Below are 16,611 nucleotides of genomic sequence, written 5' to 3' on the forward strand. Positions count from 1 at the left end.
GGTGTTTATGCTTCCACCATGGACCAAATCTTCCTTCTGATTAACTCCTCGCAGGAACGAGTTGTAGTGTGAAAGCTCCCTTGTGTGGAAGTGAGGCATATTTGGGTTTTTTTAGGTGAATTGTGTGTTAGCAATGAGCACAGGAATGGTTGTGTGTGAGCAATGAGCACAGGAATGGTTGTGTGTGAGCAGTGAGCACAGGGATGGTTGTGTGTGAGCAGTGAGCACTGGAATGTTTGTGTGTGACCACAGAGCCCAGGAATGTTCTGCCCCATTCTCACCTGCACTCTTCTTCACCTCCCTGCGCATGCGCTTCAGCCTTTTCAGCATGCCCCGGAGGTCGGTGATGCCGTACTGGAACGCGATCTTCTCGTACTCGCTGGGGTTCGCGTTCTTCAGCAGATCCCACACATCCACCTCGGGCTCTTCCTCTTGCTGCTTAACCTCCCTGATGTTATCAAAATAAAATTATGGGGGAAGAGTTAGTGAGGCTTTATCCCACCATAAAAAAAATAGGTGAAGCTGAATCTATGGTGAGGCTAGAAATGTTTTGGCCAAAATTTGAAGGCTGCCATCGTATCTTTTTTATTTCATTCAATATGAGGGGAGTAGCTCAGAATGGCATTCACTCCTTACTTTACACTTCTTCAAGGCAGAATTTGAATGCAAGTTTTAATTTGTCCTTTTCTGATACAATCACTTAGGAGAATTTTTATATTGCTTCCAAAAAAAATACAGTTTGAAAATGTAATAGCATACCGGCTAATCCCACTTAAATCAGTTTTATCTGCTGTAACCTGAATGGAATCAATCACAATTTATGATGGCACCACTGAGTCTAATCTGTATATTTAAAAATTATATAAAAATGTTTTCAAACCCTGAGTCCCTGTAATTGCCACTGTGGGTGACTGGCAACAGGACATTGAAATGCAGGGGAATCTGTGTCTGCTTATAGTTACACCAGTGCTTCTCAGCATTGCTTAAAGTTGTCAAATGAATAGGAACTGGAGATTTCCACACCAACTTGGACTTGAAGGATGGATCTGTTCGCTTCCTTGTGTATCTCAGTCTTAAGAGCAGGAAATGTGTTCAGAGGCCTGTGTGAGGAATCACCTTTACACAGAAGTTTCAGTACTATTCAGTATTTACTATCTGCAGCTCCAGGCTAAGACAACCAATAAAGAGAAGTATAATTATTTTCTCAATGGCAGCCAATAAATGACAGAACAACGAAAGCATCCTAAACAAAACTATATTCTTTCAGATTGACAATTTAGCTCAAAAAAGTGGCTAGAACAATACTGGAATTGAGGAAGAAATCTAGATTTTTACTCCTGTAATATAATTAGGATCAGACCAGGATCATTCCAATTTGACTTAGCTTGTCTAACAAAATCAGTACTTTTGAGAACAGGGCAAGAAAATAAACTTTTGAGAAATAAAAAAGTACCAAGTTTTGCAGTGAGGCACTATTAGAGTTGAGCTTTATGGAGTCAAAGAGAGGATTTTCTTTGACATACACAGAAATAGCACTAAAGACCCCTGAGAATCTCTGCACGGTTGGATGAGGAACCATGGAAACCACTTTGCTGTTTAGTCCATTAAGTTTATTAATTTTCATAATATCTCTGTAATTTTAAAAAGGAAGAGAGGTTCTCCCTGAGTAGTCTTTCAAATAGAATAAATCTGAGACAGCAATGTAAGTTAGAGAATCTCAGGTATGTAATTTTATAATTTATTTCTTTTATCCTTTCCATCCACTCTGGGGGAATCCAAATAAAGCTCCCCTGTAAATCAGGCAGTGGTTGAGAATGAGGATCCTGATTCTCCACCAGACTGGAAAACTTAATTTCAGGCTTGTTTTCCTCTTGCATAACTGGAAAACAAATTTTGATGCTTAGAGCAAGCTCATCTTTGTTCTGAGACCTCAGTAGTTTGAGCTGAGGCCAAACAGAGCAAGGTATTTCCTAAGCAGACTGACCTCTGACCTTGCCATGAAATCACTTTCAGGTCTCTTTCCTAAATATGTGCACTTTGTTGCAAGATGTACTTGGAAAAAAACCCCAAAGAACCCCAAAAAAACCCCAACAACTAAAACAAACAAAAAAACCCACCCAAAACCAGAAACCAACAAAACAAGGACCTAAATATTTGAGTGACTTTTAGATCTTATGCCTCCTGGAATGTCATGGTCCTACTGATCCACTGCATTGACAAAGAATATCCAGTCATAGTGTGGCTTACTGAGATAAGACTTGATACATCTGCCTGCCAACTAGCAGAAAATTAGAAAATAGACAGTATATTGATTGTATGCATTTAGGTTTGGGTTTTTTTTTTTCTTAAAAAAAAAACATGTTTCAAATAGTATGAACCAAAAGGGAAAAGTTCTAGGTCTTTCCTTGGTCATACAACCATAAAAAAAAAGAGAAAGAATGCACCTCCAACGTTGCCTGTTGTAAAAATTGAAATAAAATAAAACCATGGATTTGTCTTTGTAATAATGGATGTTAATATCCGCACACATGGATATTAATATCCACACTGTGGCTTAATTAACAATTTTATTCAATTAAGCTCAGAAATATGAGGTTGCATTTCAGGGCCTGAAGCAAGGTGAACCAATTTGACCAAAGTCAAATAATGGTGTCTAAAAATGAAATATTTGCTTTATCCATTAAACTCACAATAGATATTCCATGTTTATAAGGCTGGACAGTATTTATCTTACAAATCTTAAGAGTTAATTGTTAGTAGAGTGATATAATGGCTCTTAAATCACTTTTATCTTTCCACAAAACCACCAAGAACTCTCACATGCATCTATCATGTTACTATGGAAACACCACAGAGGCGGTCATGAGAACTGGCATGGCAAGTCTGATTAGTAGGATGAAAAGACAAACTGAAGGTCCTAATTAGGGATGAGAAGATTGAAAAAGCAAAGATCTGGAGGATTTGAATTGGTCCAGGTAATTCTTTGTCTGCTTTCAGCTTCAGCTTTTCCTGTGTGCTTTAGTTGCTTAAATTCTTGCCCTCATACCCAATGAGCCCTTTGTGACCTTTTAATGTAATTAACGCTACAGATTTTCCTCTTTCAGAGTACGTGGTAGATGAGATAAAGGATGCAATTCCTTTTCCAGTTCTCTGTGATCAGCTGTCATTGATTTCCATGGTATATAGAATTTCTCTTCTTGATTTTAAAAGATGATGACTTAACTATCTTGTCTTAACCTGGTGAAAGACTGAACTGGGTTTAAGATCTGAGATAACTAGAGACATAACACCAGATTTTCAAGGCAAATCAGAGAAACATGTATCCAGGTTTTTTCCATCAAAACATTTGAGTTAAATAAAACATGACTGAGCATTTGTATATTTACATATTAAAAAATATTTGTACATATTAAAAAAAAGCTACAAAGAATCATACCAATATCTATGACTTGAAAGCATGATATATGATTTTTTCATATTAGGATTCTAATAAAATCAAGTGAGGATGTACCCACAGAGATAAATTTAAACCTTGCAGGTTTTTTTACTGTTGCACCAGACTCAATTTTCTGTACTGCTCATCCCTGTGTAGGAAATTTCCCTCCTCTGCTTTCCATGCAAACACAAAAGAAATAGCAAGTGAACTAAATGTTATTGGGCTCTTTAGGCTGAGGCTCACTTCTTTTCCCAGCACACTCAAATCTGAGGTTTCTTTTCTGCACACTTAGAGGTAAAAATAACAGAACATTTGCATATTATACTATGAGAATAAAAACCAGTTAGAAACATTAAAAAGCTGAGAGGTCACAAAATCCTTAAGGAGTTATTAATGCTACACTTGACTGTTTCTGTGGGTGAACCTAATGGTTTGCAATCCACACCTGCTCACTGCACCACTTGGTTCTCACCTACGTTTCAGGAGACCACTAAAGTCAAGTTCTCCTGCATCCTCTTGTCCTTCACCACTGTTATTAACAGAAAAAGATCAAATCTTTGTTTAATACAGGAAGACTTAGACAATACTCATTGCTCTACACTTCTCATACACTCAACACTGTCCAGAAACACAAATAATTGTATAAAATCAACACAAACTTGTATGCTTTTTCACACAGATTATGTTTCTGTAGGCGCTTGTGAAAAATAACATAAAGGTTTGTATTGCTTCTTCTTATACTTTGATGGCAAATTTTTGTAACTGAGTACATAAATTTGCCAAGGCTTGTGTTAGATTTCAGTAACACAAACAAATGACAGCTAGTCAACACAACCAGCTTTGTTTTTCATGCCTGTAGTGGACAAAACAAAGGGCTTGTGCTGATCTCTTGCTGTGAAAACCAAAACAAAGATTTGCATTGCTGGGTGATGCTTTTAACAATGCATAGCTCTGTCAAATACTGATTGAAAAGTACTTAACCTTAAAGATTTTACCTTTCCCTAAATGAAGGGAGAAAACAGTTATAAAAAAGAATAAAAGAGTACATTGTCCGTTTTTACAGATAGAATCACAGTCCTATCAAGGTGCATTTCTTTCTATGATGTGATCTTTAGCAGAATTACCTTATCATAGAGCATATACAGAAAAAAGAAATGTCCTAAATATTTGTAAAAAGGGAAAAAATAGTGCAAATCTTAACTGAAATGAAGCAAATGTTTAATCAAGATTTTACAACCAAGATATTAGAAAATCAGAAAATACCCAGATATCTTCATCCGCTTGAGCAGAGTAGTTACTGCATTTTTAAAAATGTGCTAAAGAAGGAAATGCACCTTGAATGTAATATCTTTTGAATTTATCTTTAAATTAAAGCCCCCTAAATAAAAGCAGTTATCCATGGATTACAGCTTTATTTGTAAATTAACAAACTGCATTCATTATCTGTTTGTAAAGTATTTTCATTCTATATATTTTTTATATATTTCACCATAAAAAGATGACACCTATGCTGCTTAGAATTGCTACTTTATCAGAAAGGTAACAAACCTTAAGACAAAATGCTTTATCTTAGATTCTCTGTACTATACTATTTGCTGTTTTTTCTTACTGATGGTATTTACTGTTTACTGTAAGGTAACAAAGCCAGATCCTGTCTTCTTGCAATCATTGTGAATTTTCTCTCTGCTTTCAATCAGTGCAGGATTGGGACCAGGAACTTTCATATTGTGGCTGACAGCTTTCAGGAAACATGCAGTAGAGTATTTTAGTGAATGAAAATACATTTTTAAAAACCTCCAAAGAAACCTATATTTAATTGACTTAAATATTCAATCTTCCTTTAAAGTAATGATGCTTGTAATTTCACAGTAGGGATACTTGATATCATATGTACTATCTATGTGTTGTAACTATTTCATTCTAACCACCACTAATTACTCAAAATCCCACTTCTTTAATCTATACTTAGGAATACAGTTTTATAAAGTACTTGATGCAATTGTCTGACAAAAGTTCTGTGCATGCTATCAATGTCCATTACTGAGGAGCTGGATAGGATCACTGAAGTTACCTTCTTTTGAAAGCAGATCTGATGTCAATGGATGGAGCAGCCTGGGAAGATTCTATGAAATAATGGTAACACAGAAATTAAAAACATAATTTGAATCATTTATGTAATCAGTGTGATTTGGAATATGAAATTTGTTCAGTTTCCTGATGTGTGACCAGCATTTGTGCTCCCCTTTTGGTATTTGGTTCTGTTATCTGCAAAGATGCTCAGTGCTGAGTGTGCCATTTCTCTGAAGTACTTTCTGCAGTTCTGCATAGGAGATTTGTTTCTCTGGTGTGTCTCTCCATTCCCCTACCTGCCTTATTCACAGGCTCTGGCCCTTTTGTCTCCTCACTTCCTATGCTTTCTCCCCTGCTGGCATCTTGTGCTCTCTTGGTACACTCACCATCAGAGGAAGGAGACAGAGCCAGTCTCCTCTGCAGCTACAGACTCACATTTATTGTCAGGGCAAGGAGGAATTCATTCCCCATGTGGGAATTACCCCTTTGGGACAGCCTGGATCAGATTAAATGGTTCTGATCCACAGACAGTGAATGGATGGAGCCAGGCTGGCCCCCCTGCCTTGCTGACCTCTAACACACAAAGCCCTGAATTTTGTGTGCCAGAGCCTGATTTGAGTTCAATACTGGTTTTACCTGCCAGCTTTTCTAATTTTTTGGATAAATGTCTCACATGGTATCTATTCCAATGTTCATTTAGACAATAAATTACAGACACAAGGAAATTCTCTGAGCTCTATGCTAAAAACATTCACTTTAAGTATTATTTCATTTAAAGGGTCTGAACAAAATGAAGTGTCATTTCAAATTAAGAAAGAAAGAAAGAAAGAAAGAAAGAGAGAAAGAAAGAGAGAAAGAGAGAAAGAGAGAGAGAAAGAGAGAAAGAGAGAAAGAGAGAGAGAAAGAGAGAAAGAGAGAAAGAGAGAGAGAAAGAGAGAAAGAGAGAAAGAGAGAGAGAAAGAGAGAAAGAGAGAAAGAGAGAGAGAAAGAGAGAAAGAGAGAAAGAGAGAGAGAAAGAGAGAAAGAGAGAAAGAGAGAGAGAAAGAGAGAAAGAGAGAAAGAGAGAGAGAAAGAGAGAAAGAGAGAAAGAGAGAGAGAAAGAGAGAAAGAGAGAAAGAGAGAGAGAAAGAGAGAAAGAGAGAAAGAAAGAAAGAAAGAAAGAAAGAAATCCTCAAAAATCTTTACAGATCCAAATGGAACCTTACCAGTGACTTCAAGGTCAAAAGAGCAGCTATCAAATTTGTCCTTGTAAGACACTTCACAGCGATAGTTCCCTGCATAGTTTTCCTTTGCTTTGATGATCTGCATCTCAAATGTATGAATCTAAAAACCAAGCATAGTCATTCATTAATGTGGGGAATGCACTTGCACAAAGCAGAAGTTAAAACGTGAGTCTTTCAGACATGCACCAGAAACAGGGAACAACTCAAATAATGGGCTCTGAAAAGAAACTGGAATCCAGAAATGGCATCAGAAAATTTTGATTTCCCCATTGTTACTTGTCCTGAGCTGGGAGAGCAGAAAATCTGCTTCTGCAGAGGGTGAGAGATCACCACTGAAATCTGTGTGGGGAAGCCAGGGTTTTCTCCACCACTCTTGAACTTCTCCCTGTTGCCTCAAACTGATCTCTAAGCTCTCTTTGGAGCTTTGCCCCCATAAGAAGGAAAAGTGAAGACACACCTTGGTGTGACGCTCGAAGGACTCCTTCAGCTGCAGGTGCTTCCCCGCTTTGCTGGCCAGATCCATCCATTTTCCTTTAAACCACTTAACGTTTGGCTTTCGGAGAAGATCTTTGGCTTCTACTTTGGCTATAAATGTAATATTCCCACCTTTCAGAAAGAGAAAAGAATAATGCAGCTGTTGAGGAACATGTGGTTGGTCAGTTGCATCTCTACAAGCGCCTTTCGCTTCTGCTCCATTTATTCTACCACAAAATTAAGAGTCAGATGGAGTCACACAGACTGTGAAAGTACTGCAGTGGGACAGAGGTTTATGATTTTTGGTTTCTGCTGCTTCCCTGCATAAGATCTTCTTGATATATCAAAACAGTGCAGCCAACAGTATCAAAATAAGCCCAGCTTTCTTCCCCAGAAACTGTACCTTTTAACATTATGCTCAGTAAATTATTAGAGTTTGAGGTAGTCTTGAATTAAACACTTGGGGTTTGCTTCTCTGAATACAGTCCTTTTGCCTTCAGAGTGGAGTTCACCTCCAACTAAAACCAGAGGCAATACTTGCAGCTGAGGGCAGAAGCTGAGTGCCACAGAATCTGCCCACACCATTCCCAGCTCAGCCTCTGTCTCTGGGAGTGGCTTTTGGTTTTGTTCCCGGGCACTTACCAACACTCACTGTTCCACTCTGAGGTTTCTCGACAAATAAAGTGGATCTTTGGGCATCATCATCACGCTTCTCTGACTCCTCTGGAGCTCCTTCTCCAAGAGACCATACTGAGATGCAGACAGAGGGGGAAATATCAGTCATCTGAGGGTGTTTTACTCCCTCCAAAGTACACTTACCTGAACTTCCTAAACTCTCTAGCCCTAGCACCTTTCTCTTCAGATGTCCTGAAAGACATGTAAGCTTTTGTTCACACTGACATCCATTGCTTGGCTGTCACACTGTGTACAGCTCCTGCAAGAACACTACCTCTGTGGTGATGGAAAATGAAACTCAGGGAGGAAGAGAGGGCAACCTGATCAGCCAGGACGGGCACTGAGCAGCTTGAAGGGCACCAGCATTCAACCATGAGTGCTTTACAGAGGTGATGCACAAAATCAGCTCTTTGTTTTTCAGAAGAGATGGAGGTTCTGAAAACACAAACAGCTAGAAGCACAAAAATCCCTACATCTGATGCACAGTTTCAGTGGGTCTCTCTCAACCCAAAATAAGCCCATTGTACAAGCTGTTTTTTCCTCTATGCAGAGGACAGGAATGAAGCTCACTTCCGAACTTCTTTTCTGCCATGACAGAAGCAGAGAATCTGTCAATACCATGTGCTGCCATGTGAATTTTATGTGATATTTTATGGAAAAAGTCGTTTGTCAGATGGAAATGATTGTGAAATATGTTCAGACACAGCAGCTTCTCTTCTGGAGACTGGGACTTTGGACCAGAAAAGGAACAGCAGTACTGAGAGAAGCAGCAAATGAGTGCTCTCCCCAGGGCAGAGCACTGTACCAGGAGGCTGTGTGTCTCAGGTCTGTCTGTTTATCTGGACAGCCCTGGCTTTGTGCTAAGCCATTACATCTTGTGTAAAACCATGGTCAAAACTGATTCCTGGCAGAAAGTACATAGAGAGAAAGGCAGTGAATGCCCATTTCTTTTCTGCTCACTTTCTGCAGAGAGGCAAAGCTCATGTCTTATATTCCAATCTGAAGTCCAAATGCCGCATCTCTGTTTTTTGAGGAGTTATTGCCAGTACAGAGGGGAAACTAATTCAAGTTAGAGGTCAGGATAGTTTTTCTGATATGTAGTGATTACTGCTGTGGGAACCTTTTCAACTCATGAAAATTTCTACCCCCCACAAATGCGACACAGCTCATGGCAACCATGAGAAAATGCAAACAAATTGGTTTTATGAATTTTAAAAAGGTATCAAAATGCTAGATAGCTTTGCTATAAAGTCTTAGTGTTTCAGTCAATTGTGGGTGGTGTGCCTAGCACCTCTGTATGTGCCTGCTTGTACAATATTTCTCACAGGTGAAGACATTCATGTATATACACACATGTATGTACACATATATACACACATACATGGAATGATTTACACAGACATAACTGAACACAAATATATATAGATACATATCTATATATACTCTCTATAATCTAAATTTTTAGATTATACCACACAAAGATGGCAATATATGGAAACAACATGAGAACAAGTGGAGGTTACTGGTAGTAACAGGATGAAGTGATGATAGCACAGGATCTGGTCACGCGCAGCAACAAACCTAACATGCCATGGGGTGAAATGGAAAATAGGATATTAATAAATGGAAAAATGATATTAATAAATGGGAAAAAAGCTTACACAGAGTCATTAATTGGGTACCACATAAAGGAACACCTAAATATTATCATCACCTCTAGATATTAACACTTCCCTATGTATTAAACAAAGAGAAGGAGGGGTGGGTTTGACGCGGGCTGGCATAGGCGGCTATGCCAGGTCCATAACCATGGTTGAAGTACCAGCTGCTCATTTTGTTCCAGAGGCTGCAAATCCTGAAACCACCAGAGTGGGTGCAGTGTGGGTTACCTGCCAGGGTAGGAAGAAAGAGGTTATGATGATTTTTGCTAAGTTTTCCCCACCGTCCTCTGAGGTGTGAGAAGATGCCATTCTCCTACAGTCTTCTGGGACCTGCGTGTGGGATTCCCAGTCTTCTGGGTCCTGTGTGAGGCTGAATGTAGGAATGGAATTCCTGTAGGCTGAGGAGGAATGGAACAGCTATGTATCTATCTATACAGACACAGATATAGATAGATAGGTATGTATGTATGTGCCAAATACATGTCCTGTTGCAGCACAGCCTTCTCGCTCCTGGTTCAGCTGCTAGAATCTTATTTGCCCTGGTACTTTGAAGCATTTCAACAGCTACAGTTTGCTGCTGTCTAAACAACAAAAATAAAGTATTATCTTTTAAAAATAAAGTCTAGAAAGTATTTTTATTATGTAATTTTGGGAGTGTTTCTCAGGAGGTCTCACCTGAATCCTTTCTTTCCGCTGGCTTAGACATCCCATCTGAAAGGGAAGAGCAATTTAGATGACACCAGCTCAGAGATCACAGCTTAACTGGCCTCAGATCACTGGGATTTTAAGAACATTGATTCTTCATACAAGAAGATTAGACTAAATATTTGGGACCATATCCATGAGGAACTACTTGAATACCAAAATAATGTGAACAGCTAAGAAAAACCCCCAGAAATCTTCCCCACTTTTCTCTAGAAAATTTAAATTAGTTCAATTCTGTTGAAGAATTTCTTTAGAAAGGTTACATGAGGCTGATGTTTTTTCTATGATTTGCGTAGTTCCAGGTAACAGAGGAATTTTCATTCCTCAATATTTGTCTGAGGGACATTATTTTGATTATTTAAACAGTATACTTATTTATCTGGAGTTGCTTTTGGATCTACTAACCAATGTTTTATCTCCCTCTGGAAGATCTACTAAAGACCTCAAGACAAGATTGGAATGGGACTTAACCGATGTAAGGGTCTTGTACTTCTGAACAGAGATTAATAAACTATAGGGCACTTTAAAAAAATTTTCTAAGTTGTATCTTTTGAGTTCAGTCTGCCTGTTTGGACTCTTTCTTCATTAAAATTCAAGAGAAAAATACATACATACATACACACACAAAGCATTATCACAGTCCTAACCTGCTGGTGGAGTACTAACTGAGGTGTCATCTTCATCTGTGAAAAGAAATACAAATGAAAAAGCACATGAAGAAACTGAAAGCACAGACGATCATCTTCTTTAAAACATACTACATGAAAATGTAAAACCTGCAAAAGAAAGGGAAATAAACTGCAATATTCAGGAGCATTCACAATGGAAGATTCAAACTGATGAGGAAAGCTTTGCATAATTCAGTAGCTGAAATGGTAAACCTTGATGTTTCAAGCAAGTAAAAACCAAAATGAGATGTGGACTGTGATCTATGATTAAATCATGAGTTTATATGAGAGCTGCGGAGTGATTCTGTTTGTTAGAGATGTAATCCACAGTAATTACAATAAGAAAGCCACAATGAAATGAAGGAGAATCACATATCTAACCTGAGGAAGATGTCATTTCTCTGATGACCACGTCTGCAATTAAAATGTGCACCACATATGCATTCAGCATTATTAAATCAAGATATGAAAAAGTTAAAACTAGTTCCCTCTATTTATACTTTGTCATTTCTATACGATAATATTAATTTAAAGTGCAAGGAATACACAACTCAGTTTTTCTTCATATCAACAGGAGAATAATTTTAAATAAGGAAAGAACTATCACCATGCTGGATTTTCCTTTTGATCACACTAAAAGTTGACTGTCATGAGGTATTAATTCACTACAAATTGTTACCCAGATATTTTTAAATGTTTAATCAGATAGAATATGTTGATACTTATATTTATAAAAATCAAAAGCCTGAGAAAAACATGAAACTGGTGTTAAATGGAAATACTGTAATCATGATTATTAGAAAACCAGTATAAGGTAAAGACCATCTTTACAAGAGTCTCTTTGAATTTTAGATGTTGACTAGAAACCTCAGAGATCAGCTTTGATAAAAATAAGCAAAAAGGTCATAGTGTCTTAAAATCCTAAGGGTAAAAAAGTTAGAAAATAACCAAATTGTCCTTTGAAAGATAAAAATAAACTAGATATATTTAGGATTTAATATATAAGTTATATGAAGATAACATGTTTTCATACAGGATCAGAAAATAATCTGTAGAGCACTTCAAAATGGAGAACAGAGTTAAACAAGAACAACTTTGGAAAAATATTAACCCACATCTTTAAAGACAGTCTTTTTGGGGGTTGGATTTTTTATATCTTGTATTTGTGTCTCCATAATGAAATTTTAAATCTGAAGTTATCCTTTGATTTTGACCTTAAAGTTATAATTTATCGATATTTTTTCAAGGAAAAATTTCATAACAATGACAAAAGCACATATGAAACATAGTTGCATTTTCATTAACACTGGCAATATTGAAATTCTTGGATTTGCTTAACCATTGAAGGCTAATTAAAAGTCTGTTAATAGAATTTGTTTACTTCAACATAATGTTTTACTCATTCCTTTTTAATGATTTATCAAACTTCATTTTAAAGATCCCTTGGGAGGAGGATGAAAGTTGTAAAAGGTATGCCTACACATGAAGGATTAATGTGTTATCTTGCAAATATCTTTTCTTATTCACAAGAAAAAAAAAAGAATAATGGAAGAGTTCTCATGAGCTGCATCATCCAATGCCATAAGCAGATGTTGAAAATGTTGATTTTCAGTAAAAGCACAGTAATTATTAAGTCATGTCAGATGTTTTAACATACTGCACTAGCAGCTAAATGGATGCAAGGCTATCTGCTTTCACTGCAAATATTTCTCCATATTTCATGAAAACATTAAGTGTACTTTCAGCTCTTTTGGTCAATGATGTCACCATTGTGATTGATGATGGCTCAAAGAGCCATCTGACTGAAAAAAAAAATTAAGACCAGCATAAAACATCTGATGTGATGTATCCTACATGATGATTTATGCTAATCAAGTTATGAAAGGACCACTCAGTTTTCTCTTTCATTTAATCATTTGAAAAAGTAAAAAACCCAAAAAGAAGTTCTTAATTTTGCAGGGGGATTGCTTGGGTTTCTCCAGGGTAATCTCTCATTTTTCAAACAAAATGTTAACATCAGAGACAAACAAAGGAAACAAACAAACATGTCAGACGTATAAGGATGAAAGCACAACTGAATGTTTTAGAAATGGAAAGAGTATGAAAACACTACATGCTGGAGGGATTGTTTTGATAAATGCGTAATTATCAATCCATCACTGTCTCAGGCTTCTAGGACAAAATGGACTGACTTTAGCCAATTCAGTTTCTGTGATGAATGATTGTTTACGCTAAAATAAAGTCTATTTGAAGATTAAAAAACCAGCAAAAATACCACATCTGTCAGTAGAACTATGATCATTAGTTCACTACCCTTGTCTTCTGCAAGCAAACTTTTAATGGGACATCTTTTTCAATCTGTTGCATGATAAGAGTTTGTTATAGGGAAATCAATTGATTCATTTGACAGTAGGCTGATGAGATGAATTCCTCCATAGAAAACTTTATTCTTTGTCTATGGACACTCCCATTAACATATAGGGTAATTGTGTTTATTTTTCTTGTTTCTAAATTATAACATTAACTGCAGAGCAGACTGAGCTGTATCAGGAATAGATTCTTCAGGACAAAAGAACTCTCCATATTTCCGAAGCAGCTAATCTAAACACACTAAGTGTAACCTAAACATTAAAATTTCTGACTGCTGGCAGAGCAAATGTAGAAACACATGTGCAAAATAAAGTAATTACTGATTTATATATGAGCTACTGGTATCAAGAATTTTAGACTTACTTTCCCCTGGTTTGAAACATCCCACACAAAATGGAAGCTGCTATTTGTCATCAGCCACATTGTTGACAAACTCAACGTTGTGAAGGAGTGTCAAAAACCTATTAATTGTATATAATTTTATTTTTCTATTCTACTGTTTATGCTGAAATTACAGAGCACAGCAAGACTGAGACTTTCAAATTTAGTTGACTTCAATTACCAATCTGATTTTCAAAGGGAATCCAGCAGTCCCACCAAGGGGACTTGGCACTTTGGAAATGGTAAATGAAGCACATACCCACAGGGGGGAAGTTTTAGTAGGGAGATGAATGGATAAGTGAAACCTTGGAAAATACAAGAATGACACATGCAATGAACATTTTAGTAGATGGTTGGAAGAAACCTAGAGGAAAGCTATTAGTAAGATATACAGAAATTTTAGTAGCTCTCTGAATGGCTGGATGGGACCTAAAAAAGGAATGAGCAAATTGATATTAAAATTTTACTGTTATTCCAGCAAGTGGGAACAAAATTATAACATATTCAACCTGTAAGATAATGCTAAAATTAAAAACAAAGACACAAGCATTTAAATTGAATGAATATAAGACAATGTAGTAAATTTGGAGGATTTGTGCTGATTCACTTTGTTTCTCCAAAAATAAAATGGATGATCACATATATCCTGAATTTTTGCATCATTATTATAGATCTTTTAAAACTGGTTTATTTTAGGAAAGAAAATTTTATGTTTACTTCTCTGAGCTACTAATTTACAGGAAAACAACCATGAGATACAAAGAATTTACCACACTGTTTGTCATTTCAAAACTTTACAGTGAACACAAAGGAATATAAATATGTATTTTCACACAGACAATAAGTACCAAAAAGAGATAGAACAGTAAAACAGACACACAAATAGGTATACTGTATCTTCCTAACATCTGTGAATATTTTCTTAGGGATGAGGTGAAATTGATGGACTATGGGATTTACATGGAGTACCAAGATTTCTTTCCCAGATGTCAGGTTCCAGCACAGTCCCATTTCAGGTTCCTACAGTGTCTGCAGTCTGCCTCAGAAATTATCAGCAAACAGGGCACAACTGCTGGCACACAAGTACTGCATAATTGCTGTGGAATTCAGATATGAAATGTTTCCCATTTTTTTTCCATTCAGGGAAGCACCTAAATCTGCTACTTCTGAAGATGCAGAAAGTCTTTTACATATAGCTAATATAAAAGCTAACATCTAGCTGGTTCTGTCATAATTTCCTTGCTGAACTGTTCATTTTCAAGTGTAAATGATTTTGGACAGGTTGGAAGAATGGAACCTTTTCCCTTTTTGTGATTTATGCTCACCATTATATATAGATTTTTTTTCCCTGGCACACAAACCTGAAGGAATAAGTCTGTGAAAATATGTTTTCCCTTATTTGGTGATATTCTGCAGTAAAACAAGAGCTGATAGGAACAACTGCACTGTAACTAATTTTTAGAAGTATTACTACTGAGTGTCTGGCAATGACATCTCCTTTGCTTCGCAGAGGTGACAGTTTCATTGGAGCATGGCATAAGGTCATCTATCTATTAATATTCAGACTTTCACTGGAATTTTTATGGAGGCAACAGCTGCCACCATGGGTTGAAACTGGGAAAACTCTCCATAGTAGGATCTCAAAGTATATTTTTTGGTAGCAAAATCCTCCTAGCAGGTTTCTCTTAGGAGGAACATTTTTTCCTCCTAGAAAATACTTGTCTCCTTCACTAAATTCAAAACAGAAACATAATAATGTATAAGAAGATAATAGAAGTTTTGGATAAGTTACCTACCATGTTTTCATTTTTATTCAGTGAAATGTAGGCTTGTAAGCAGTGAGGAAATCACCATTCATGTTCAGTTTGGGAACAAACATTTTTCTCATATCCAAATTAAAGCAAGCAGAACTAACTGTTGGAATAGCTTGAGGCAAGAATTTCATCCTTTTTTCCTATCATTAGGCATGCAAATTATTTCTGAATTGCATTTCCATTACCAAGTTGACAGATTTGATTACTCACACAAAATTTTGTGTGTCAAAATAATTGCTCAATGCAAGGATAACTGGCAAAATAGCATGCACTGAAGCCTGGTTCAGCATTCGTATTTTCAAAAGGGTACTTGAATCACACATTCCTAATGTTTATATTTTGACTCTGCTGAGGAAAATAGCCATGCATGCCTTTGCCAAATAAATCTGCAAGTATCCAGCATACATCCAGTCTGTCTAAAAGGGAGGATTTTGTTTGGAAGACAGCAAAAGCCAGAATACATTTTCAAGCAAGCCATTTCTTGATTTGCCATGAAGAAGCATAACCATGCCAGATGAAAAGCAAGCATTGCATCAGTTGTAAGCATATCTTGGTCTGCTTTAGCCTTTGATCAGAATTAGGTTTAAAAAAAAGAGATTATTCTTTTCAAAATAACCTGATGGGATGTTTGATTTCTATTTTGGCAGGGCTCCTACAAAAAGCAGAGGATTTGGCCCACTTCCCTCAAAATGTATCCTCCTAACCAGAAGAATTGACAACAGAGCTAGAATCTAATCTCAGCAGCGCAAAAATATGTGTTAAAATTGGAGCTGATTGTTGCACACACTGCTGGTGGAACAGTTATCTGTTTGTTCACAGCAGGCACCTCAAACACACTTTTCAGAACCTGTAAAGAGCTCATCTGCTGGGCTCCCAATGAAGACTCAAAGATAAATGTGTGATTTTTTAAATTTCAGATGAAAAAAATCATCTATGGGGCTTTCTGAAAGGTATAATATCAAGTTTCTGTGGTAGAACAGAAACAGCTTAGAATGACAGTAGGACATTGCCCACTTTATTTAAAAGCAACCTATGTGCACAGTATCTGAGTTTTAGCAAGCTTGGTCAGGGGCAACAGCCAGGCTCATTTAAACTCAGCTTTCTGCTCATGCAAATCACTTATAATTTGGTCCA

At 36.9% G+C, this 16,611-nt stretch overlaps 1 protein-coding gene across 8 annotated transcripts in view; it reads right to left on the reverse strand.

Annotated features, from left to right (window-relative positions):
- Nucleotides 1-16,611, reverse strand: part of MYBPC1 (myosin binding protein C1) — a 71,412-nt gene that overhangs the window by 31,171 nt on the left and 23,630 nt on the right. For 7 of the 8 annotated variants that reach the window (XM_031057034.1, XM_031057035.1, XM_031057031.1 and 4 more), the window contains exons 4-11: nt 10,892-10,927; nt 10,215-10,250; nt 7,846-7,953; nt 7,187-7,335; nt 6,712-6,829; nt 5,508-5,559; nt 3,909-3,965; nt 282-448 (exon numbers count right to left, since the gene is read on the reverse strand). In XM_031057034.1, the coding sequence (XP_030912894.1) occupies nt 282-448; nt 3,909-3,965; nt 5,508-5,559; nt 6,712-6,829; nt 7,187-7,335; nt 7,846-7,953; nt 10,215-10,250; nt 10,892-10,927 (723 nt within the window). The remainder of the gene's footprint in view (nt 1-281; nt 449-3,908; nt 3,966-5,507; nt 5,560-6,711; nt 6,830-7,186; nt 7,336-7,845; nt 7,954-10,214; nt 10,251-10,891; nt 10,928-16,611) is intronic. The other variant, XM_031057028.1, reaches the window with a different exon arrangement.

Source organism: Geospiza fortis, unplaced genomic scaffold, assembly GCF_000277835.1.
Source record: "Geospiza fortis unplaced genomic scaffold, GeoFor_1.0 scaffold10, whole genome shotgun sequence".
NCBI classification, from domain to species: domain Eukaryota; kingdom Metazoa; phylum Chordata; class Aves; order Passeriformes; family Thraupidae; genus Geospiza; species Geospiza fortis.